Consider the following 25,480-nt stretch of genomic DNA (forward strand, 5'->3'; position numbering starts at 1 on the left):
TTCTACCCTACTTCTGCTTCCTGTGGTTGTGCTGCTGTAGAGGCTCCATGGCGTTTATTCTCTCTGTGCTCCTCCTAGTGGCTATTCCTCCTCTGGTCACTGCTGTGGATGCACAACCTGTCTGTCTCCAGGCACTGCGATCATCTGCAAGGGATTCCCATGTGGCCAGGTTAATGTTGGCAGCCTTCATGTCACATCTACAGACATTTGATGTACACAACAACATTTACTCTTAGATCCTGAGATTGAGAAATGGCATCTGTCAAGAGCACACAATGTCAAGTTCTCATGTGCTTTTCTACTGGAGGTATGTCTCATTGTGCCACCACCAAAGGATTATTTAGAGCTGGTATAATGGAAATGTGAGCACAGCCCAAGGTGTACTGTAGCACCCTGCTTGTGGTTAACGCTTAGCTGGAATGAGATATTCAACGCAGCAATAGAGAAATTAAAATAATAATTTATTTGTCAGACAAATAAATGAGAGACACAGTGGTATATGGTTACCAATGCTCTGCCCTTCCAGCCCTAATGGCCAGCACTTATAATCCCTCAGCCCAGCCCCCTTGCTCCTCCTTTGGCTGCCTCTGTCCAATCAGCCTGGTTGAAATTCCTATTGGCTGTTCGCTAGAACCAATCATAAAAGATACACCCATTTCCTATTGCCTTTTATGGGAGACAAAGAGCTATATTTCCTTCTATCTATAAATGGCAAACAAGTGGCCATATATCTTAAATTTGCCTGACCAGGCAACTTAATTAACATTTCACCTTTTGCCCTCTTGCCCTATTCACTGAAAAGCAGATGGCTAATTGTTCTAATTTTATCTTAAACAGAGGTCAGAGATCTTCACATTCTCACGCATCATCAATGAAAGATCTCCTTCTTTGGAGGTTTTTAAGCAGAGGCCCGACAACCATATGTCAGGAGTGCTCTGATGGTGTTTCCTGCCTGGCAGGGGGCTGGACTCAATGGCCCTTGTGGTCTCTTCCAACTCCACGATTCTATGATTCTATGAAATAAGAATCTAACATAAGAATCTAACATTTCTTACTTTCTAAATCTTTTGCCTAATTACATTCAAGCCAATATATTTCATACAGAATATATATAGATTTTTAGTAGAAAAGTAACTTAGAAAACAGAGAATTTTCTCTGAAGCTTCAAAGCAGTTTCAGAGAGCTGCTTTGCCTCAGCTGCTATTTTTATTTTGCCCTTTTAACCTTTGGCTCAAGTCTCTAATGGGAGACACATGGTAATTAGTGCTTTTACAGCTTAATTGTATTCTGTAATATGTAGGGTCAGTGACCTTTTGCTCTCAGCCTTTTTATGACTGCAATAAAGCCCTCTGCCGAAGAGCTTGCCAGCTGCCTGCTGGTTTCCTGCCTCGAAAGAAACATTTGTGAATTTAAGCTCATTTTTAGAATACAGGAATCTGATCAAAATATAAGCCTTGATTAAAATGCAGACTATGATCAGATGCCTCAGTACTAGATGCTTATGAGGTAGAACAGTACCTGAGCCCTTGAACTGGTAAGCGGTGGCTTTGCAGGATGGCTCCGCTGCCCCCAATGAGATCCGCCGATGGATACCTCTTACAGTAGTCTCCACTGGTTGGAATCCAAGCCTGTCTGAAAATTCAGACAATTGCAAGCAGTCTTGGAAGCAGGACATTCCTGGGGGATGGACCACCAGATTTACCTCCTCACTATGATTAAGCTTGTTTGGTACTTGGATATTGTTGGTTTCCGTTTTCGGGGCTGGGCAGGAATTCTCCTACCAGGCCAATTGGCTCCCGTTTGGTGGTTTTCACCTACCTCATAGCAATTGCCACAACGTATGGCAATTTAGGCATTGAAGAAGTCTTAGTCTTGGGTGGAGGGGAGGTTGTAACCTTTGCCTACCCCTCCAAAGGAAAGGGTATGCTGTTAAAGGGATCTGGGAGGACTTGCTTCTGTCCAGAGGTCCAGGTGGGGGCTTGGGCCACAGCACTTCTCAAATTGGCGATCCCACGGCAGTATTCCTATTTGATGTATGTCATAGGACTCCTCTCCTGGGCTGGAAGTCAACAGTTATACTCAATGCCTATACCAAACCTCTACATCTGTAATCAATAAAGTCATGGCCTTATTTGCCCCCAAATATGTTGCCCTGTCTGGTTATTCTATGTGGAGGTAGGGTGAGGGTGGGTAGGTGTGGCTTGAGCACTCAATTTCCTTGAAGAAACACACCAACAAGCCCAAATCAAAATAATTTTAATTGAACAGTCATATTACTTAAGGTTATGACAAACCCCTTACTCTTAATTAACAGCTTATGTCTGTAGTTTATGTCTGTGGGCCTCTTCCTGGGAACGTATAAAGTTTCTGGTTAACATAATGAATCTGTATAAAGAACATGAAAAATTCAAAAACTGTGAGAAGCCTCACATAATCTGCTGTAAAGAATTGGTAATCTTTGCATGCCTAAATTCAACATGCAGAGTCTTCCATGCAGTAGAAATGAGAATACTTTTCAGGATGTTGAGATTTAGGTTTTGGAGTAGTTCATATTATTTAAGCACCACATCTGGAAATCATACTTCTTCCTAGGAAGCAAAACAGAAAACAAAAACACAAAATGAAACTCTGTCATACATATTTCATATGAATAAATGACATCTCAGGATGCGGATAAAACATCAGCATGTGATTCCCACACACCAACTTTGCACTGACTCAATTAGAGATGTTCACAATAGGATATAACAGGGTTAGCAAATCTCTTGTCCATGGGCCTATTAGGCCCCCAAGTCCTCCCCATATGCCCTACACCTGACATCCTTTATAACGTCAGGTGTGGGGCAGATAAAGACCAGGCTCTGCAACACCTGCAAAGCATTGCATACAGATCTTTCCGAGATCAACACACAGCTATTCAAAAATAAATTGTGTTAAAAATGCATACATATAGATACAAGATGAATTTTACGGCATGCTCTGAGTATATACTGACCTCATAGAACCTTCCCAGAGCAGGATGAGCTTCCTGTCTCTTCTTAAAGCTTACATGGCTATAGGCTGGATGCAAAATTCCTTTGGGTGCCTCTGCCTTGGGAGGAAAAAGTGCCAGATTATATTGGTGCTCTCCTCTTTGAAAACCATGAAACACACTAAATGGTGTATGTGAGTTGGGGGTGGGGGAGACATACAGGAGGAGTAACCAGTGAGAGGTAAACTACCACCAGAAGACAGGAGCATGCCAGCATGCAGATTTGGAATGCAATCCTATACATGTCCCAAGTGGGGATGGACAACAGGTAAGGGCACATAGGATCACAACCTAAATTCACAAGAGTTGTAAAAATTAAACGTCCATCATTTTTATGTGAATGTGTAGATGCTTGTCATAAACAAATGCAGCTGCTCAGTCAAATCCAGTTTGGACCTAAAAGAGATGGAAACATACGGAAGTACCCACAATGTATCAAATGGTCTGAAAAATACTGTTATAGGTTTGGGGGATCGGTCTGATGAGAATTGCTCTGCAATTCACTGAGACTGCAACATTATGCATACTCACCTGGCAGTAAATCCCACTGACCGGACTGAGGCTTATGTCTGAGTAAACATGCAAGGGATTCTGCTCTGATTCATCATTCAATGAACCAACTGGTTGTCCTTCTGGGGAGAAAAGCAATATTGGGGTTAGCAGTAATAGTTAGGATGAAAACTATAAAACACAATCTTTGACCCTGCCCAATTTAAATCACAGGTGGGCAAACAGTGGTCTCTAATCTCATTTCCCCCTCAGCCTAGATTGTAACAGGGGTAATAGGGACACAGGAGTACCAGTGATGGGACACTAATTCAAGGAAGGATGCTCTACCATGCAGGAACCCATGTTTGGATTTTAAAGAGCAGGCCCTCCTCAATTTGGCATGTACTGGCCGCACTGGAAGGGGTGGGCATATCAAATATAGGAGTCATGCTCTTTCCCATTGCATGTTAACTCCTTTTTCTTATGAGAGAGGGAAGTGGTAGTGGGAAGGAGGGCTCACAAGCTTATTAGGGCAAGTTTTGGCTCTCCTGACATGGTTGAACACCAGCTTGCATCAATCCAGTTCAGCATGGACAATGATCAGAGAGCAACATCTGGAGGGCCACAGCTCCCTACCACACAATTCTGCCCGTTCATGCTTGCCTTTGCAACATGAGGACATAAGGGAAATGCACAGTAGATTCAGCTGGCTTTCTTGCTTGCTTGCGAGCAAGCCACAGATCTCACATCACTTGACTACATGCTTCAATCTAGACAATACAGGAAGAGAAAGAGAGAGATGATAAAGCATATCCTTACGTGTTTGGTTTTCTCTTTCTGGATGTCTGTGGAAAGCAAAGATGTGTGAGATATATAAAGCTGGAGGGGCAGAGAGAAGTTCTCTAGTTTCAAATGTGTATGTAGACATACATAGAAAGTTTAGAGAGTTGCTGTGAGTTTTAATGAGCTTCAATCTATTACTGTTTTAGGGATGCGGGTGGCGCTATGGGTTAAACCACAGAGCCTAGGGCTTGCCGATCAGAAGGTTGGTGGTTCGAATCCCCGCAACAGGGTGAGCTCCCATTGCTTGGTCCCTGCTCTTGCCAACCTAGCAGTTCGAAAGCACATCAAAGTGCTAGTAGATAAATAGGTACCACTCCAGTGGGGAGGTAAACAGCGTTTCTGTGCGCTGCTCTGGTTCGCCAGAAGCGGCTTTGTCATGCTTGCCACATGACCTGGAAGCTGTACGCTGGCTCCCTCGGCCAATAAAGCAAGATGAGCGCCGCAACCTCAGAGTCGGCCTAATGGTCAGGGGTCACTTTACCTGTATTACTGTTTTAACTTTTTGTATACTTTAAATTATTGTTGTAAATTTTATTGTTTTATCTCTTTTGTAAACTGCTTTGAAGTTTTTCTATAATCAGGCAGTATATAAATTTTATGAAATACATTAATATACATCTCAAGCTATTAAACTAAAGTCAAAGATTAGCATGGGTTCTATTTTTTATTAAGTTTGTATGCTGTCCTTCATCTGCAGTTCTCAGGGTGGTTTACAACAAAAACACAGACATTATATGTCTGCAATTACATTCCAGCAGGCAACTTCAGTTAAAGCCAAATTCTCTCTCTTCGCATGGAGAATCAGCTTCCCACACTTACCTAAATCTACCTATGGGTGTTGTACTCACAAAACAAGTATTAAAGAGTGGAAAGAAACTTAAGAGCCCCAGCTCAAGTGGAGGACAAACTGCCCCCATACAACATCTTGTCTGACCCTTCTTAAAAGAGCCGGCACTTCACTATATGAACTCATTTTTAAAAATATGATTAGATATAGTGCCGTACAACATTACTTGATAAATGACTGTCTGAATTTACCCATCAAGTTTTGTTACTACTTCTCCAATTTTATTACTGTGAGGAATAGAAGAAGTTGTCTCTGCTTGCAAATGAGTACAGTGGTGCCTCGCAAGACGAAATTAATTCGTTCCGCAAGTTTTTTCTTCTTGCGAGTTTTTCGTCTTGCGAGGCACGGTTTCCCATAGGAATGCATTGAAAATCAATCAATGCGTTCCTATGGAGACCGTCCGGGGACAGAGGGGAAACGCCGCTCTGTCCCCTCTTTTGAAGCAAGGGGCGCCTTCCCCTCTGTCCCCGGAGCTTGCGGGGCTGGCAACGGGGAGAAGCGATCTTCTCCCCGCCGCCCCTTGCTTCAAAAGAGTTTTTCGTCTCGCGAGGCGTTCGTCTTGCGGGGCACCACTGTAATTTCTATTTAACTCCGCTTCTCCCCGCCGCCCCTTGCTTCAAAAGAGGTCCGGGGACAGCGGGGAAGACGCGCTGCGCTTCCCGCTGTCCCTGGAGCTTGCGGGGCAAGCTTCGTTTTGCGAAGCAAGCCCATAGGGAAATTCGTCTTGCGAAGCAACTCGAAAACGAAAAAACCTTTTGTTTTGCGAGTTTTTCGTCTCGCGAGGCGTTCGTCTTGCGGGGCACCACTGTAATTTCTATTTAACCCAGGAGAAGATATGAAAGCATTAGTTCCAGTTACGATATGAAGCAAGTTTAGGCATGTCCGATATCCAGAAAAGAAATTGTTGCCCAGAATATGCTGTTCTGAAGAAGAAAGGTGCTTTACTATATTTTCTGCATATAGAATCAACTCTTTACTGAATTGAAGGCATAATTATGAAAGTCTCATTACACCTACCTGGTTGCTCTCCATTGGATTATACCTGAGAGAGAGATACAGTGTACATTGGATCATCTTAGATCAATCTCTTCATAGCTGCTATGACATAACACCACAATTATAAGACACACTGAACCATAAGGCGGCAGACATAAATGGGGAAAGTTCTGGATAGCTATTCAAAACTTGCCCCTCCCTGGGACATCATCCCACTTGTTCCTCCAATATCAGCGACAGTAGCGGTCATTCCTTCAACATGACATTTGTTCATTATATGTGCACACACCTTGCAGTGTGATCGCTGGAGTGGACATGCAGACAGCATGCAGGAACATTATTATGCATATGTTGCCCATCCAGGAGCAATCAAGCAATAAGATGAACGTGTGCACAGTGTCAAGACAGAGGCATCATCCACACCCACCACTGTCAGAGAAACAGACTGTGCAATAAGACTATACTGAAGTAAGTTAGTTGTAACATAAATCCTAGCAAGGCAGGATTGCAGAGGGCTCATTTTAGTAGTTAGTTTTAATTATGATTGCTATATTTTGCTTGAACATTACCTCTTTTCTCCAGCACATAAAACAGTGCAGCACAGATAAGGACGGAAGCAGTTGTAATTCCAAATCCTAATGCTAAGGGCAGGAAAAAAATAATGCATGCATCAACCCACTTTATTCAAAAAGATGGAAAAGCTAAGATAGCAAAAGGAAACATGTTATACAATGGTGCATGCATAGTAAAGGTGGATACATCAAGCAACATTCAATGATAGTAAACCCTGAAAGTCTGAATTGCTAAAAAGAACAGTTTTTATTTTCATTTGTTAGATTTATATACTTCCCTTCATCAAAAGATCTCAGGGCAGTTCACAAGAAGCTGATTTGTCCAGATTTCTGAAATGTGGCATGGAGTACCCACAGTTTGATCATTGTGATTTCAGACATGCCCACTGAAACACGGTTATGATACAGTGTGTCTGCTGCTGTGGAACTTACAACAGAGCAACTCATGGGATCAACAAGGAGGTTAGCAAGCAAGAGTCTGGTAACAAGTAATAGATGTACTAGGCTTTGGGTTGGGGAAACCTCAGGTGCAAGGGCTAAATGTCTAGCCCTAGGGGTGTTCCCCAGGCCACAACCCTCACCAGCCTTGCTTTGCATCCTCTTGAGTGATTCTTGGCTGCCTGGAATGTATTACTGAACTCTAATGCTTCTTGTCTGCCTTGGTTGTAGAGTCAGGTGTGTGTGCATAGAAAGATAAAATCCAAAGTGTTGTTCTGCCCACTTTTGCTTCTGGTTTCACCCACCAATGGCATGTGACCCTCAAAAAGTTGCCTCAAAGGGCATATGGCCACATTCAACCCTAGAATAGATTAAAAACTACTTACCTAAGGAAATTTCAAAACCTGTGAATTGAAAGCAAATGGGTTATACAAAAATTCTCTATTTTTTTTTACTTTTCAATTTGTATTGCCTTTTACAAATTTATAAGAAACAGTATGTCAACCAACCAATCTTCCAGTCTCTGATCACTTAGGTTTTACAGTGGTACCTCGGGATGCGACCGGGATCTGTTCAGGAGCCCCGTTCACATCCCAAACAGAACGCAAGATGCGACGACGCATCTGCGCTTGCACGGGTTGCATTTGGCCACTTCCATGCATGCGCATGACATAATTTTGAGCATCTGCACATGCGCGAGCGGCAAAACTTGGAAGTAACACGCTCTATTACTTCCGGGTTGCCGCGGAGCGCAACTCGAATGCGCTCAACCCGAAGCACATTCAACTCAAGGTATGACTGTATAATCTATGGCTTCAAAATGACCTATATAATTTATTTCCTTTTGAGATGAGAATCATCCCTTCCTATTCTTCCTGCTAGAGTATCATTGCATAAGGGATTCGGCATAGGGACTTCTCAGTGGCTTTCAGGAGCCCTGGAATAGATAGCAGTGCCTACTGGGCTCTGTGATTCATGGGACTTTTGCATCTTCACCCAGTGATGGAACATCAATTCATCCAATAGCCAAAGAAAGCTTACAGCAAGAGTCCTGTGGCATTTGGGTTTTAGAGTAAAAACTCACTTACCTAAGGAATCTGCATTATTTGAGGCACCTGTGAATTGGATAAAAGTGGATAACTGGATAAATGTGAAAGATGTAATTGCATTTCTTACCACTTCTGCTGTAGCTGAGAATTCACTCCATTTCTATGGTGCTTGCAGAGGTATAACAACATAGGAGTTACTGCCTATTTGAAGATCAGCCAAGGTGTTATAAATGATTCACATTTATTACAATATCATTTAGAGCAGCTGGAGGAAAGAAATGCCCTTTGTGCTTTCTGCTCAGGAGGTACTGAACATAATGGTTAGTTGCCGACTAATTTAGTTTGCATTCCTATACCTACTTACCTAGAAGTAAACCTCAATAAATTAATGACACGTCTCAGTAGACATTAATAGGATTGTGCATTAGTCACACTTATTTCCCATTGAAATCCATGTGACAGTTATTATTAGTCTCACTAGTTTCAATGGGAAGTGCAACTAAATTACTCTTGAACCAATCCAAATGTTTACCCCATTTACTGAAAATTCAATAAGCCGTAGAACAGACCCAATAAAACATAAGCAAGAACTTAAGCAGCACACACATATACAATCAATAAACAGCAGAATCATAAGACTCTATCAAATACCTGGGGGAATAGTTCTATCCCAAAAACAAATGGATGTTAATGATGGTGCCAGGTTAACTTCACTGATGGGAGCTTTCGTCCAACATCTTCTGAAGGCTATCAGGTTAGGGAAGGCTGATTTATACCTGTATGACAGATTTAGCTGTGCCACTCTCTTACAGTTTACCAGTATATTTAAATCTCTGCTTCTAAAAACACTCTGTCTTTTGTAGTGGTGTAAGACTTTCCAGTAACTTCCCCTTTTCACCATCCATGTTTCAGATATACGGTTCTCAAAGGTTCCTTCAGAACTTTTATTTTCTTCACCTTTGCTCAACGGTATCACGACATGCTACACACCCAGTAGCTAACAAGGCTTTCAGCTAAACAGCTGGTGAAATCCAGCTTATGTGCTTATGTAAGATTTACAATAGGCAGCTCTAACGTGTATGTGACCTGTGGACTTGTTGAATATTGTTGGTAGGGTATATGTGTTTATATATTACTAGAGCCACTTTATTTGAAGTTAAGAATGGACTAGTTTCCTACTCGGCTTGTTAAAGTATTATCATTGTCATTGTTTTGTATTTGAACTTCAAACTTCATGATTCCACACATTTTGAAAGTGAAACAGGGCCATCCACATTTAAAGTAATGGCTTCAGTGCACTCTGGGACTTCCCAGGTATGCGGAAGTGGGTATATTTTTTATAAAACATGAAATGAGAACTGAGTCTATTTATTGGCTTCCAGGACCATGAGGCTGTCAAAGCCTCTTGAGCCCCTAACACTTTAAAGTATCCTGTAGGGAGAATTATGGTGGGATGACTAGCAGAAACTATTCCCACATAAACAGCAGTAAAAGCAGGGCTGCGGGTAGTGGGGAGGGGCTGTTGCCCCTGAACCTAAGCATTCTGAAGGATGAAAAACACAAAGGTGTAATTTCCCTACTCACAAGCCCTAAACAGCATTATAAGCCTAATGTTAGGGGTGAGGTTTACCTTAGATACTTTGCTGTGGCTTCCCACTTGTTACAATCATTCCTTCTAATAAGGAGCTAGGATTGCCATGGCTCAGTTTGATAGGAGAGTGCCTAATTAGCATAATTACCTGCATCTTCATTGAAGTCTGTTCTCCAAGTCCCCCTTTCTAAAAAAAAATAAATAAAAAATGAGGAGGAATCAGCAGCAATCAAAGTAGTTGAAACCTGAAGGAAATAAAGCATTTTGGGTAGCATTAATGTATCACAATAGAAAATTTCCATTCTTGATTCACCAAGAAAATTACAGTTTTCTATAAAAACTATTTCATTTGTAGTTTTCTTACCTGAAACATAAAGGTTCTTGGCATCACTTGGAGAGGAATTATTCACCTGGTTGTTTTTATCCTTGTTCTGGTACATGCAAGAAAGCTGTCTTGTACTTGCTCTTGATATTTTATAAGAAAATTTATATAAAAATATTGCATTCTTTTGCTTCTGACTTTTGATTTCTACCCCGTCTTCACAGAGAATAATTCTGGTAAAAGGAGAGACTGGTGGTATTTGACACTTAACCAAAACTTCATCTGCTTCATCATTGGGTGAGGTTTCCAGAAATATGTTTGGTTTGGTAAGAGTACCTGTAGGAATGGGAAAACAACCCACTTAATTACATACAAATATGAAAGTTTGTGTAGCATTTGACTAGTTTATAATTTTCAGTCCATTTCCTGTGCCAGGAATCCATTAAAGACAGTGTATATGTTGTCCAGACAACTCATGATATTGTTGAACATAATATAGCATATTGTTCTGAAATTGCAAAATTCCAATCAATGGGGACTCCAGTCAGGATTTGTACTGTGGTGAGCAGTTCCTCTCATTGTTCTCCTCCCAAACATTCCTCTGGAGCTGCTATTTGCATCAGGAAGAAAGTTCCCGTTCGTACCAAATGGAAATTAGTTTCTAATGCAAATAGCAGCTGCTGCTAAGTGATATTGGGACCATGATGGGGCAGAAGGGTAAACTCCTTCTGCCTGTGTCCCACAATGGGAGCAACACTTACCTGGGGTGCGACAAGTCTGTTGCTTTGTGAGATGAATACCTTAGGTTTTTTTTTAAAAAAAAATCACGTAACTTGAGTATGATTGTGTACCTTGAATTAGGACACAACTGGTATTACTAGCACTAATAGTATATACTATCTTCTAATAGTATATTGGCATTCACCTATATAGCTATGGTGCAAGAGTTCTTATTAATCAATACTAACTAGTCATGTGTTTCTAATAACCTCCTGCACTGCCATCAGCAGTATGAATGAATGAATCTTTATTTGCATTAGCCAGCAGCCATTGCAATAAAAGAAACAAAATGTGGTATACAGAGGATAAAGGTAAATAGTCAAATAATGGATCTTATTCTAATTGCCCCAGCTAAAAACCTTGTAACCTTTGCTGTCACCTGCTTATCTTGGTCTGCCAAGAGAAAGGACACTGTAACAGTGGTTGGGTACCCAGGAATGGACAATAATAGAGGAGTGATAACTGTACTTCTCAAATCTTTATAAAGAGTGCAAGCCAGAAGGACAAGAGCAGTATGTACTGCATGTGCTTGATGAACTGGACTGTGCTCCACAAAAACGTAGATAGGTAATATATTCAGATCCCACTCTGTTAGAGGTTCACATAGTCAGTGGCATAGCATGGGTTGCCAGTGCCCAGGGCCATGTAGAGGGATGGAAATAGATGGAGCACACCTGTGCATTCAGCTGCCTAATGGCATCCACATCACCCAGGAGATCGCAGCCACAGAGATAAGAAGAGTCATTCCATTTTCTGCAGAGGTCACTTCTGGATCGCATGGAGAAGCCGTTTTCAATGGAGCCCAGTGATAGAAGCACACAGCTGTGTTGAAGCAGCAGTGGGTGTTGAAATTTTGCGCCCTTAACAATTTTGTGCCTGGGGCAACCACCCATGTGCCCCACCATGCTACACCGCTGCACATAATTCTGCTCATAAACAAGCCCCTCTAGCCTAAACTAGAAGTGTGCCAGTCTGTTAAAGATGTGTACATCTAGTTTGGTTCTTAGCTGCCTTTAAATATCTACATAGAGGGAAGGCCCTTTAAATATACTTCTACTGGATGAGCTATTTGCACACCAAAAACAATCCTTACAAAACTAAAGCTGTTTTTCCTTTCTGTCTAGGGTCCAAGTCTAGGGAAATCACTCATTTCCCAAACTTCCCACACCTATATTAACAGGATAATAATGGCAAAGAGGTGGTGTGGAAATAGCAGTGAGGTGGAAAAAGCAATTTTTTTTTGCAAAAAGGGCAACACCTCCCACAATGAGAGCAACACTTACCTGGGGTGGGACAAGTCTCTTCCCTTGTGAGATGAATACCTTTAAAAGTGAACATACTGTAATAAGCTTTTAGTAGCAAGAAAATACTGATTTTGACCTCTTTGAAAGGCAGCAGTGTCATTCAGATGCATGAATCCTTGAGAATATTTAGATTTGCACCTCAAATAAAGACTTACATTACTCTGAAATCACAACTCAATATATGATGCAAAAATACTGTGATATCACTCATTTCCCCAATATTATTTCCCATTACTATGCACTAAAATTAATTGGAGCATTTGGGGGAGTTTGGAATATGACACTGGAATGTTTGATCAAAGAGAGGAGAGTCAAAATCGCATTTCTACAGTAGCACTTAGAAAATACAAAAATAAAAATTATTTCTATTTTTGTATTTTCTATTTTATATAAACAAATTAATTGAAAACATAAACATACAATCCCTTCTGACTTCCCTCCCCCCATTGTGGATCTTAATGTAATGATTTCTCCCTCTGCAACTCTATCATAACTCTATTTTTATAAATCCTTTGTCAATCCATAGTTCAGAATGTTATTACAAGTTTTCTGCCAATCCTACCAATGCATATAGTTGTTTACAACAGCTTTTCAAATAAATTTTAAACTTTCCCCATTCTTTGTTAAATACCTCCCCACTACAGTAGCACTATTGGAATTTCCACTCACAATTTCCCAGCAATTGCTTTTTGCATCCAAGTCCTTGGATTACTGACAATGATGGGAAAAGGAATTTAGCAACTCTGTAAGAGTGGCTCTTTTTTCATTATAATCCCTACTATTATATAATTGCAGTTTTTAAAATGCTCCAAGCACCAATTGGCTAGATAAATAAACATGATTCTTTATATTATATTATAAATCACTCCACTTTAAATGGATTCCCTGTTAACCCTTAATATACTCACAGCAAAGGCAGAGCCCCAGCAGAAGTATCATTACAAATATAGCAGCAGTTCCTCTTTGTGCAAACCGGACAGAGGTTTCTGCTGCTCACACAGCATTTCCTACGCTTCAGAATGAGATGCTTTGTGCGTAGCACACCATTCCATGTTCCTAATTTGCATGAAAGTTTGAAACAGAAGCAGTACACTTAATACAGATCTGCAGTTTATATGCCTCTGTACCAAACAATAATCTTTGCCAACCACATATAAAATAGTGACATCTATGCTGGCTTGGTCACGTCCACAAAATGGAAATGGCAGTATCTCTAAGGATGTGCTCTGGGGGAGTTGGCTTCAGGCACCAGGTCCATTGACAGACCAACTCTGCATTACAATGATGTCTGCAAACAGGGCATGAAGGATGGCAATATTGACCCCATCGTGTGGGAATCCTTGACTTTCCTGGGAGTAAGCCCCATTGAATTCAGTACTGCTTACTTGTGGAAGGACACACAGTTGCTTGCACTGTTTACTGACAAGCTCCCCTCCTCCTCATTGCATGGCAAGGTCCACCCCCCCCCCCAGTTGAATAAAGACACAAGTATTTAAAGTTAATGGGCAAAAAAAGGCAACAGCTTTATTGGTTACAGATGATGAGCGATATTGGTTTAGGCATTGGATCTAACTGACTATATCTGACTCCAGCCCATCTGCAGGGAGTCCAGGAAGGGTTAACCACCAGTAGGGGGAGTCCTGCTGATGCACATCAACCTCCCCTCTTCTCTTCTCCAGAAATATTCCAATGCCTAACCGCCACTCGAGCCAAAAGGCTTGCGACCAATACCCTCACACCTGCAACAAATTCCTAATGCCATCAATTATATCACACAGCCAAACATCATTTCCTGCATTGGAAAGATGCACGCCATCTTATCGATAGAGGGACACCTTGCTGAACTTAATGGTGGGGTGCTCAATAACCCGACCATTCAGCGCTACCACTCTATGAGCCACCAAATGGTCCAATAGTTTCCTGCCTTTGTTTATCGCAATAGGGCAATGACAGTTTTGCCACACACGCCTCTCCAGCAGCGATGCCCAAAATAGTGTGGGTAGTGTGTGAGTAGACACACATTTGCTTGCACTGTTTACTGATAAGCTCCCCCCCCCCCATTCTCACCCCACAATTACAGGAATCACTTTTGGGGTTTGGTATAATGCAGAACTCACCCATTCGGGTATAGTGGCACTCTGAGGTAAAAGTTTTAGGATAGGTAGCAATTTAGGCACAATGACCAAACCTCCCATTTCATCATAAGGTGGCCAGTTAAATTTCCCACCTTCCATTTTCCTATTGTGGCACAGAAGCGGCCCCCCTCAAAGCCCCCGTCCAACTAATCTCTGCCTTTTTATCACAGGGAGTGGGGCAGGAAGCAAGCAAAGAGATAACCTCCTTTTAAAGAAACATTTCTTTTTTTAAATGGAGGGGAGCTGTTTAGGGGGAACCAGCAACGTAAACACCAGAAAAAATGCAAATAAAACACTTCCCCCCTCAGCAGCACATTAGGAAGTGGAGGATTGGGGGAACAAATGTGTGAGAAATAAAGGAGTGAGGGGAGAATTGGGGAGAGGTCAGGGGTAAGGAGGAGAGAATGGGAAGCATAATGAGGGGAAAGCAGAAGGTGCATGGAAGAGGCCAGCCATGGAGCACCCTGACCTAGTGATTCCTGCCTAGGAATGGGGGAAGAATTCAATTCAATTTGTATTTAAAGGCGAACCTACCAAATTCATGCTTTCTGAAACCACAGCACGGGCATCCTTTGAAATTCACATTGCTCCAAATTTTGCCATGCAATTCTCCAGACAAATAATGTGTACAAAAATGCTAACACTGAGGTAAAGTGTGAATAAAAATACATATACATTAGTGAAGATAACATTAGAATGTTCTTTGATGCTGTCCTAGCTTCTACTTTATGGGTTTCCTCGTCCTGGGCTGGTTGGCTGCATCTGCCCAAGCCAGGCAGTCTCTGAGGGCACAAGAAAGCATTCCTGCCTCAGGCATGGTCAGTCAGGGACAGTGTTTTTCTGGCAGGTGAGGAAGTGTTAAGAGGGCCTTGGAGTAACAGTGCCTTCTACATTTGTAGTGCTGCAGTGAGAAAATGGCAAGTTAAATTTCTTTTTCCAGCCCTCCATATAATATTACTCCTAATCAATTAAAAAAACAAGTTATCAAAAATGTCCCAATGTACTTGATAAACTACTGAGTACAATCTGACATGTGGACAACATATCTGGAGAGTTGGGGCAGGGGTCAGATCCAATCCTTAGAAAAAAGGACCCCTTAGGTAAACTACCGTACGTTCTTCTAACTGATCCTGAACAAATCTTGTCATCCTCATCCACACTGGCTGGATCTGATGAAAGTTGTACTGCTGCAACATGTGGAGTGCCACAGCACAGTGTCTACAATTTGCAAATGTGCACACAGGCCCAGAAAGCTCTCTGTTCAAACACAAGCTACCCATCATAATGACAGGTGGTTTCTGCTAGCATATTTTCTCAGTTACAAACCAGTTTCATGTTTGTCAGAGGGAGTTCTTCCAAACAAAGGTATTTGTACAATAGCTGGATGATTAATATGTAACTAATCCTTAAGTTTTCCTGGTCAATGTTCAAGTCATGTTGCACATTATGATCTCTCTACTCTCACTTTCATTTGTGCCACAACAACCTGCGTGTCAAATGCAATTCTCATTTCAGTAGCTGAGGACTGAACTTTGCGATTACTTCTAATGATCAAGAAAAGGTACATTTCCTTTGTTGCTTTTCTCTTTCCAAGTAATATGAAAATGGGTGATATATGGTTTAAAAGTGGGGTGGGCAGTGAGCAGCTCATGAAATATTTTTGGATTATGACCTGTTTCTTTGTCTCCCTCCCATTATATGCAAGTTAGTTCACACACCCTTGGATATTAAATTGTGTCACTGATTGAACTTTTGCCCTCGTGGTAGTTTCTGGGACTCAAAAAACCATGGTATCAATAAGAACACCCTGCATAAAAAATGCAAGGTACATTTTTAGCACTTGACAAGGTAATAGACTGTATTATAATTCTACTGGGAAAATTGTTAAATGTGGTTATGGTTACATACTCTGGTTGTATACGCATCACTGCCTTAAAATGCAGCTATGTCATTCTTTTTCTCATTTCCGTTTGAAGCTGGTCTGAGGGGAAAAAACATCAAAATGCAGCTTTCCATGAGGAAGTTCAGGGTAGATCTATAATGTGGTTAATGTTTCATGTACACGGCTTTTCACACCATCTGTGGGAGTGCACTGGGTGCAGAGTAATCAGAAGTGTGCACTAGCCTTGTTGCACTAGTTGTGTCAGTGACCTCTTGTTTGTAAAATGGGTTGTGTTTGTATATTTTTGCTTATACAGTGATACCTCAGGTTACATATGGTTCAGGTTACATACGCTTCAGGTTACAGACTCTGCTAACCCAGAAATAGTACCTCCAGTTAAGAACTTTGCTTCAGGATGAGAAAGAAATTGTGCTCCGGCGGCATGGCGGCAGCAGGAGGCCCCATTAACTAAAGTGGTACCTCAGGTTAAGAACAGTTTCAGGTTAAGAGCGGACCTCCAGAACAAATTAAGTTCTTAACCTGAGGTACCACTGTACTATTTTCTTAAAAGATGGAGATGACTGAGATTATGGTGGTGATTTTATATAAAAAAAGCTTTCCCCACCTTTCTTATAGCAGTTCATCCTCAGTGAAAGGTCAGTCCCAGAAATTTTTGATCCCTCTGAAACAGCCCGGTAGAAAGGTAGATAGCCGTGGTAGTTACAGTTATACAAAACAGGTTAAATGTGCTCTTCCTTAATTTTGAATCCGGTGGGCTGTTTTTGCATTTGCATGTTATTGGCACATATTTATTTTTGCTGGCATTGTTGCTTTTATTTCAGATCAGAACAGTGTGAAGAGGAACAAGAGACTTGGTTCTCACGGAATGTACAATTTTTGCTTCCTTCTGTGCTGTAATCCTGGGAACAGCAATGTCTTTATTAGGTAAAAGGTTCAGAGAAACACCAGAAATGTGCTGTGTTGTCATAGACTTGGTAAAGTACTTAAATGCAGGCTATGAACCAGAACTTCATATGTGCTTGAGGCTCCTCTTGCTTCATAGCAATATTCACATAAACATATCCAAAACTTGTGCTTATACAGGTCTCATTTCATCTGAAGAAAAAGCAGCTGCAGTGTTTCACATCACAATCTAGATTATGAGGGGAGGGAACAGGACTTGCCAACTCCTTCCCAATCAGACCTAAAGGTGTTTTTTGCAGCATCTTCAGGAACAAACAGCACCAATGGGAGGGGTGGGGACTCAAGGATAAACTGTTTTGAAGTCCTTGATCTAGAGCACATTCTGGATTATTTACATGGCTGCATTATTTACAGAATTAAAAAAAAAGTCATTTTGAACTTTTTTGGGGGTAAAAAAATATGAAGAACACAGCCTGAAAAGAAATATCTAAAGCAAGACTTTTCCTACAGCCAACCATCAGCAAGATAGAATTAGTGAAGAGGGCAAGGATCTGGAGCTCAGCTCAACAGACAGATAAAACAAAACTGTCTACAACTGCTGGCCACAGCAACTGAAGCAATTGCAACAACTGCAATAAGATAGGCCCATAATACCTCACAAGACTGCTCTGCAACTCATATGGAGTCCACATATCACAAGGGGCCACAAGACACCCATTCTGATAGGGCCTTCCCATACTTTGAAAAGGAATTGAACCTGGAGCTGACTGCATGCAAAACCCATTTTCTACCACAGGGTGTTGTAGCAGGATTTTAAAGGTTTCTATTGGTTATGAATAATTCACTCACTATACCTGCCCCCCGTTTAAGAGCATCACATAATGAAGAAGCACAATTTCTAAATACCTTAAGTCTCTCTGCTTCAGGTAATGAGGACTACTCTGTCCTGTGTGGGAGAGGGGGATGGCACAGCTTATGGCATGTGCAAAATTATATTAAATAGTATTTGATGTGATTAAATAAATCATGTAAGTTACAAATTGCATATTAAAACATATATTAGGGAAAGTAAATAGAAAAATATTTATATTAGGGAGATTAATGTACAAAAATAGATTATACTAGGGCAGCTTTTATAAGGAAAAATATGTATATTAGGAAAAACACACAAGAATCTGCACAAATTCGTGTGCTGATTATCCATCTATATATCTCCAGCTGTCAAAAACAAACTGATGAGAAAATGGGCCAAAGGGGAGATTAGAGAAATGAGAAATGAGAAACTAAGAGAAAGTGAGTCTGTCCTTAGCCACGGTCCACATATTTAAACATGCAATGCCCCAAAATGTGAGACATGGTAAAATCTATTGGGATGAGCATGCTAAGTCCTCAGCAAAGACATTTTCTTCTGCTTGGGCCGAGCTGTTATACTGTGTTAACTGTCCCATATAACTGATACACTGAAAATGAAAATATGGGGCAATGCAGCCTAGAAAGATGTGATTCATTTACTACCTTCTTTGTTGTGTTTTTAATATTCTGTTAGGAGCTGCACAGAGTGGCTGGGGAAACCCAGCCAGATGGGTGGGGTATGTATAAATAAATAAATAAATAAATAAATAAATAAATAATAGTTATATTAACTTCTTTGACATTTCTGTTTTGCAGGAAACTCTACCTCAGATTGCTATGCTTGGAACTCTGTTTCCTGGGCACTGCTTGCAGTAGCCATCATAGCTATTCTTGCTCTCATTGCCACGTTGATTTGTTTCATTAAAGGTAAATATATGTTTGATAAAAGCAGTGGGATTTTTCAATTTCCCCTTTGCTTACAGGTGGGAAATCATGGTTAGGTCTTTAAGTTTAGTTTCAAAAGTTGTTAATGAACCCTCAAAATGACGCCATAAATGTTTCAGAGGGAGAATGCAGAAGTATTCACTATGAGGAAATTGCATCTTATTTTAAAACTTGCCTCTCTTTTTTTTAAAGATGTTCTGAAGCTGGGGGCTGGGATAAGAATTCCTATTCCAGTTCACTTATTGGTTTGCCAAAATGACTCCCCTCGCAAATATCTTGTCCCTTTCATTCATGTTGCATTGTGAGCTTGGTCAAAATGCTTCTCAAATTTGGCTGAACCTCTGCAGCAAAATGAATGAATATGAAATATTTCAAGAGAATAAGGAAACACTTTTGTTTTAGGTGTATTTGTGTCATCCACTGTTTCTATGATTTTTAAAATGTATCAGTGACTCATACTTCAAAGGACCCAGTTTTGCAAAATATTGTAAACTCCCACTCAGTTCCATTTACAAATAAGTATCTGATCTCCCTGTTTGGTATTTGTTTCTGATTCTCCCTCAAGGAGCTTTGTGGCTCAGTCCCACTTCGCCTTGTTGCCCCTCCCTTACACCTACAGTCCACATATCCCCCAGGCTGAATTGTCTCTCCCAGTTCAGCTCCATGCTGAAGACAACCAAACTATAGGCCTGTTTGTTCCCTTCAGCTTTACAAACTCCAAGGCTTGTGCCTGTGCATCTGCACAACCCTCATCCTTGGCTATTTTGAGGCAGGTTGGGCGAAGGCTGAGGGGAGGAATAGGATGGCCAGCCTGTCTTTTCTCTACCACTTTTGGAGAAATGTGCCTCCCTTTCCTCTTCTGCATTTAGACTACTAGGATTCTCAGATGTGGCTCACACTCTTAAAAATATAGCATACCGTATTTTTCGCTCTATAACACGCACCAGACCATAACACGCACATAGTTTTTAGAGGAAGAAAACAAGGAAACAAATATTCTAAACGAAACAGTGGATATATGATTTTTGTGGTTCATGCTGTGGCCACGGACATGTGATCTGACAGTGAGTTTGGAGTAGCCCAGTGCAAAAATCCTGAGGATCCATGTGGATCCATGCTTTGTAACCACATTTTTGCACCACTGCATCCCCAGGCAACAGTGGGTGCGTGATTTTTTTGGTGCAAGATGTAGCCATGGACATGCTATGTGATCTGATGGTGAATTTGGGGTGACCCAGTGCAAAAATCCTGTGGATCCATGTGGATCCATGCTTTGTAACCACGTTTTAAGTGGGGAAGGAAGGAAAAGCACTCAAGGGACAAGGAACAGGCATGTGGTGGGTGGAGAAGGATGCTGCTAATAATGAAGAAGAGGGGTATAAGGGGAGAAAGCTCCTCTCCCCTCCCGCTTTGCTCCTTTAAAGAAGCAGGCTCTCTGTCCCTCTCTCCTCCCCACTCCGCGGCTCTTCTCCCGCTTTGCTGTTTCAAAGCGAGCCATGGAGGAGGGAGGGAAGGGGAACCATGGATCTTCTGCTCACGACTGCAGCAGATCCCCTCCGCCACCCGTAGGCATTCCCTCCATAACACGCACAGACATTTCCCCTTACTTTCTAGGAGGAAAAAAGTGAGTGTTATGGTGCAAAAAATACGGTAATTGTCAGGGAACTGACATCGGAGCTAGAGGCAGAGGGAAGGCTCTCAAATGATGCTGGAGAAGGGCCCAGCAGGGAGAGAGGCAGCTCTGCAGATGGGGAAGCAAATCAGCGCAACACCAGGGATATAGAGGGGCTGATGGGGGAATCGGCGAGAGGGCTCCAGGACTCTTCACCGGACACCAGCGGGGAGAGCACGGGCCCTCCGCTACCCACGCCCACCCTGCGCAGAAGACTTCCGCGCAGAGAGAGTAGGAGGAGACTGGGTGTCAATCAACTTTTATGTTGGAAAAGATTTAAGAAACGCCCACTGACGGATTCTGCTAGTGACTGAGGCAGCCACGAAGTGAAGGGCTGCCCAGACTGAAAGGTTTAGCAAGGCAACAAAGCCTGGAGAGGCGGCAACTTACGCACGAGCAACCCATACACATTACAATAATAGTAGCTACCTTCTCATCCTGTGTTAGTAAGGGAAACCATAGAGCCTATTTCACCCATAAACATGCATTGCCTTTCTGTGTTCCTTTTCCAGAGAAATGTAAGAATTCACAAAGTAGATATGGTGAAGAAAACAGAAGAATAATACCAGGTGAGGTTCCTGCTTGAGTTAATCGAATGATGTGCTTCTGGATATTTATGTATGTACATTTATGCTTTAAAGCACTGAAAACCAGCACTGCTGTACAGTGATTAAAGCTAAAGCAAAGCTGTGCATGCAAACTTCCATTCAGATTTGAAAAGAAAGTACCATTAGAAGGAAGTGTTATAGGGAAAGGAGGATTAGTCCCGGAAAAAAGGCAGAGGAATTGTTGTGGTTAGGAAGGGGGCTGGGGGCAAGCAGGCAATGATTCAGATGCACCTGATCCAATCTCCCCAGACCAACGTTGTGCGTCACAGTACACCTTCTGAACCCAAGTCCTCTCAGGCATTTTAGTGCTGATGAGGGAATTTCTCCTTGCCAATGCAAGGAACTTTTGTGGAGGGAATCGGATGGTGTACAGCACAGGACATATTATCCTCCCGGCTGAACTGCCTTTCTTGCTTCTGCTCCATACTGAAGACAAGCAAACCACAGGCCAGTTTGTTTTCTTCAGCTTTATGAGTTCCTAAGTCCAGGCTGACTGAGGGCTTGTACCTGTGCAGCTGCACACTTCTCATTTTGAGCCAGGCTGGGGCAAGGCTGAGGGGAGGAATAGGAGGTCTACCTGTCCTTTGGGAGGACAAAAAGCAAAACTGATAGTAAACAATATAATAACAGAAAATATTGAAATTACAAAAGGTACAAGACAACCACCATTATTATTCATATTTGTACTGGAAGTCTTCCTAAGGACAACAAGGAGAAATGAAAAAATAAAAGGAATTTCAGTCGGTCGAAAGGAACGAAAGTGAAAGCCTTTGCAGATGACTTGGTATTAACAATAGAAGAAACGTTAACCAGTGCTAAGGAAGTATTAGAAGAGATAGAATAATTCGGGCATGTAGCAGGTTTTAAACTGAACAAAAAGAAAACTAAAATGGTAGTTAAAAATATGAAACAAGACTTGGTGGATATGTTGCAGCAATAGATCTGTATAGAAGTTGTCAAAAAAGTTAAATATTTAGGAATATGGTTAAGATAAAAGAATATAGACCTTTTTCAGAATAATTATACACTGGTGTGGAATGGAATTAAAAGAGACCTGGAAGTATGGGGAAGGATTTCTGTCATTAAAACGAATGTGCTACCAAAAATTTTATTTTCATATCAAGCAATTCCAAAAATCAAGTGGGCAGCAATTTTTAAGGAATGGCAGAAGATGGTTTCAAGTTATATCTGGCAGGGGAAGAAACCAAGAATTCAATATAAGTTGTTAACAGATGCTAAAGAAAGAGGTGGGCTCCACCCTGCCAGACTTGAAATTGTATTATGAAGCACCTTGCCTCTATTGGTTAAAGGAATGGATGTTAGAAAATTCAGATTTGTTGGATTTGGAGGGTTATGATAATAGATTTGGTTGGCACACATATTTATGGTATAACAAGACAAAAGTCCATAAAGGATTTGGTAACCGTATATTCCGAAGAGCTCTATTTGAAATATGGAATAGGTATAAACACCTAGTAGAACAGACAAATATGAGTAAAAATTGGGTCACGTATGAAAAATTAATACAAAAGGAAGGAAGTAAATGGAAACTGAAACCCTATGAAGAGGTTAAAGGATATGATTGGCTGCACTATTGCCAAGTCGATGAAATGTTTAAACAGGATTTGAAGAAAAAGGATTTGATTATAATAAATCAAATTTGAAATAGAAATATTGAATAATGATTATAAAATTTTGTCTAAAATGTATAAATTGCTGCTCAAATGGCATTTGAAAGATAAAGAGGTAAAGTCGGTTATGATACATTGGGCCAAAGATTTTGGGTATAATATACAGTTAAAAGATTGGGAAAAACTGTAGAAAGAAAGATTAAAATTTACTGCTCGCAATGCAAAGAAATGTAATGAAAATTATGTATAGGTGGTATATCACCCCTGTGAAATTAGCTAAAATGTATAAAATAAGTAATAAATGTTGGGAATGTAAAGAAAAAGAAGGAACTTTTAACCACATGTGGTGGGAATGTAAGAAAGTGAAAAACTTCTGGGAGATGATATACAATGAGATGAAAAAGATGTTAAAATATACATATACTAAAAAACCAGAAGCATTTTTACTTGGCATTGTAGGGGAGGATACTAACAGACAGAATTGTAAGTTGTTTTTATATGCAACAACAGCAGCAAGAATATTATTGGCACAAAAATGGAAGCAAGAAGAATTACCGATGAAAGAAGAATGGCAAATGAAATTAATGGACTATGCAGAATTAGATAAATTAACAGGAAGGATTTGAAACCTGCTACGGAAAAGGAGCAATGCAGCAGCGAGCTGCAGCTGGCTGGAAAGCAAAACATTATGGGAATGTTTGGGACTGTACCGTGAGAACAAAGGAGCAGTCTATTCACTGTGCTGAGCACCGGATGTTAGCTCAGAGTGTCATTTGACCTGTACAGGAAGTACAGGAGGTGGAGTTTGTCTCTCTGCTGTTGGAGTTTGAAGAGTGCAGACGCGTTTCTCTGTACTGCTGCAAAGACAGAAATAAAGCCATGTAAATACATTTCTGTCTATCTCTTTCCCCTCCCTGGGGGAGTAGGGAAGAGTGGTGTGTTCTTCTCACGCTTGAGGAGGATCGCTGATCGTGACCTCGCCTGTATCCTGCCGGGAATGCAGACAGGGAGGTCAACCAGGAGATCAAGCCGGGTGCCTGGAGCATGGCCAGTTCCTCTGATAAGGCTTGATATCCGACAACTGGTAGCAATTGCCGATGGTTCTGATCTATGGAAATCTGCAAGAGAGGTTGATGGATCGTTCTTCATCCTCTGCACCAAGGGCAGGAAGATAAAGATACGTGCAGCTGGAAGCTACACAGACGGCTGGGCATCGAGACAAGGTGAATGCCGAGCAACGGAGCCCCAAAGGTATGGTGAATTTATGGCTGTGAAAAGTGAACGTGTTAAGAAGCAATCTTCGGTTCACTGAAGTGTCTGTGTTTGGCTGAAACCAGCACCGGCAGAAACGGCAAAATACCTTGCATACCTAGATAACACTGGTATGCACAGTTGCTAAGCAACGAGAAGTCAGTGCGGTGGAAACTTACTGACTGGGGGCTGGAACACGAAGTTTGTTGTGTCTACTTCGCTGTTCTCTGAAAGGATTTTCAAGCAGCTTGCGATTTCTGCCAAGTGGGAAGGCAGTAAACAACCAATAGTGACTCTTGGAAATTACAGGCTCGAGAGTGAGAGCTGAGGCTTGGATTCAAAATGGATGCCAAGAAGGGGGGAGGCTTACTTTACCCACCTCCACTGACTAATGACAATTATTCCTCATGGTCTATAAAGAAGAAAGCCCTGCTTCAGAACCAGAGGATTTTTGGGGTGATTGAGAACCCCATCCCTGCAGCACCAACGGCAGGTTGGAATTCACAGAATGTGAAAGCCAGGACGGCTATAATTCTGTGTGTCTCGGATGACCAACTCGTGCATATCCAGAATTTAGTGAACGCGCGAGAGATTTGGGAGACGCTGTGTAGAACACATCAGAGAGATGCTGGTTCTTCAGCGTTGCTGCATTTTGAAAAGCTGACCAATCTGAGGCTTGCGCCTGATGGAGATGTACAAGCGCATTTGACAGAGATGAAGTTCCTGCGCCAGCAGATGGCGGAATGCTATTTCCCTCTACAAGAGGAGATATTTTGCTTCATGATTATAAACAGCCTAAATCGGACATATAAAACTGTTGCTAGTCAGCTTCGTTCCCTACCGGCCGCGGACCTCACGGTGGAGAGAGTGTGCGCGGTGGTTCAGAATGAACAAGATCGCCTTGCTGCACTGGATGTAAAAGACAGGGGGAGAGAGGCTCGGAGTTCTGACTCCCCCACTGCTGTTGCTACTGAAGAGCAGGCTGTAGCTCTGAACGCTGTCGAATGTTTCAATTGTGGACAGACTGGGCATCTTCAGCGGAACTGTAAGAAGCCACGTGAGCAGAAAGGAGCCAAGGGGAGCTCTGCAAAGCCTGAGGCGTCAGGCAAAAGTCGTACCAAGTCCCAGGTGAAACCTGCAAAGGCTTTGATGTCGAAAGGAACCACACCAGAAGTGGAGAACACGTTTGTCATTGACACAGGTTGTACAAAACACATGAGTCCACACAGAAGTCTGTTTTCGACGTTTAAGAAGCAAAGCTTCACTGTGAAGCAAGCCAACGGTCAGGAGCTGGAAGCGACTGGGTTTGGAACTGTGT

The 25,480-nt window shown here is 41.7% G+C and overlaps 2 protein-coding genes across 2 annotated transcripts in view; one reads left to right on the forward strand and one right to left on the reverse strand.

The window, feature by feature from the left end:
• Positions 1 to 2,240: 2,240 nt before the first annotated feature.
• On the reverse strand, positions 2,241 to 13,543 carry LOC310691982 (uncharacterized protein). Its single transcript, XM_083472330.1, has 12 exons — positions 13,171 to 13,543; positions 12,242 to 12,280; positions 10,221 to 10,514; positions 10,005 to 10,043; positions 8,305 to 8,331; positions 7,603 to 7,620; positions 6,776 to 6,847; positions 6,228 to 6,252; positions 4,340 to 4,365; positions 3,563 to 3,663; positions 2,996 to 3,091; positions 2,241 to 2,588 (listed from the first exon to the last, which is right to left on the reverse strand). The coding sequence occupies exons 1-12, from the start codon at positions 13,199 to 13,201 to the stop codon at positions 2,577 to 2,579; spliced, it is 780 nt and encodes a 259-aa protein (XP_083328456.1). The 5' UTR covers positions 13,202 to 13,543; the 3' UTR covers positions 2,241 to 2,576.
• A 2,314-nt stretch (positions 13,544 to 15,857) lies between these two features.
• The window catches only part of LOC310691980 (butyrophilin subfamily 3 member A1-like), a 16,404-nt gene continuing 6,781 nt past the window's right edge, over positions 15,858 to 25,480 (forward strand). Inside the window, exons 1-4 of the mRNA XM_083472326.1 lie at positions 15,858 to 15,958; positions 17,122 to 17,224; positions 18,872 to 18,982; positions 21,185 to 21,241. Coding sequence (XP_083328452.1) covers positions 17,212 to 17,224; positions 18,872 to 18,982; positions 21,185 to 21,241 — 181 coding nt within the window. The 5' untranslated portion in view covers positions 15,858 to 15,958; positions 17,122 to 17,211. The remainder of the gene's footprint in view (positions 15,959 to 17,121; positions 17,225 to 18,871; positions 18,983 to 21,184; positions 21,242 to 25,480) is intronic.

Source organism: Podarcis liolepis (genome assembly GCF_965112155.1).
Source record: "Podarcis liolepis genome assembly, chromosome: 13".
In the NCBI taxonomy this organism is placed as follows: domain Eukaryota; kingdom Metazoa; phylum Chordata; class Lepidosauria; order Squamata; family Lacertidae; genus Podarcis; species Podarcis liolepis.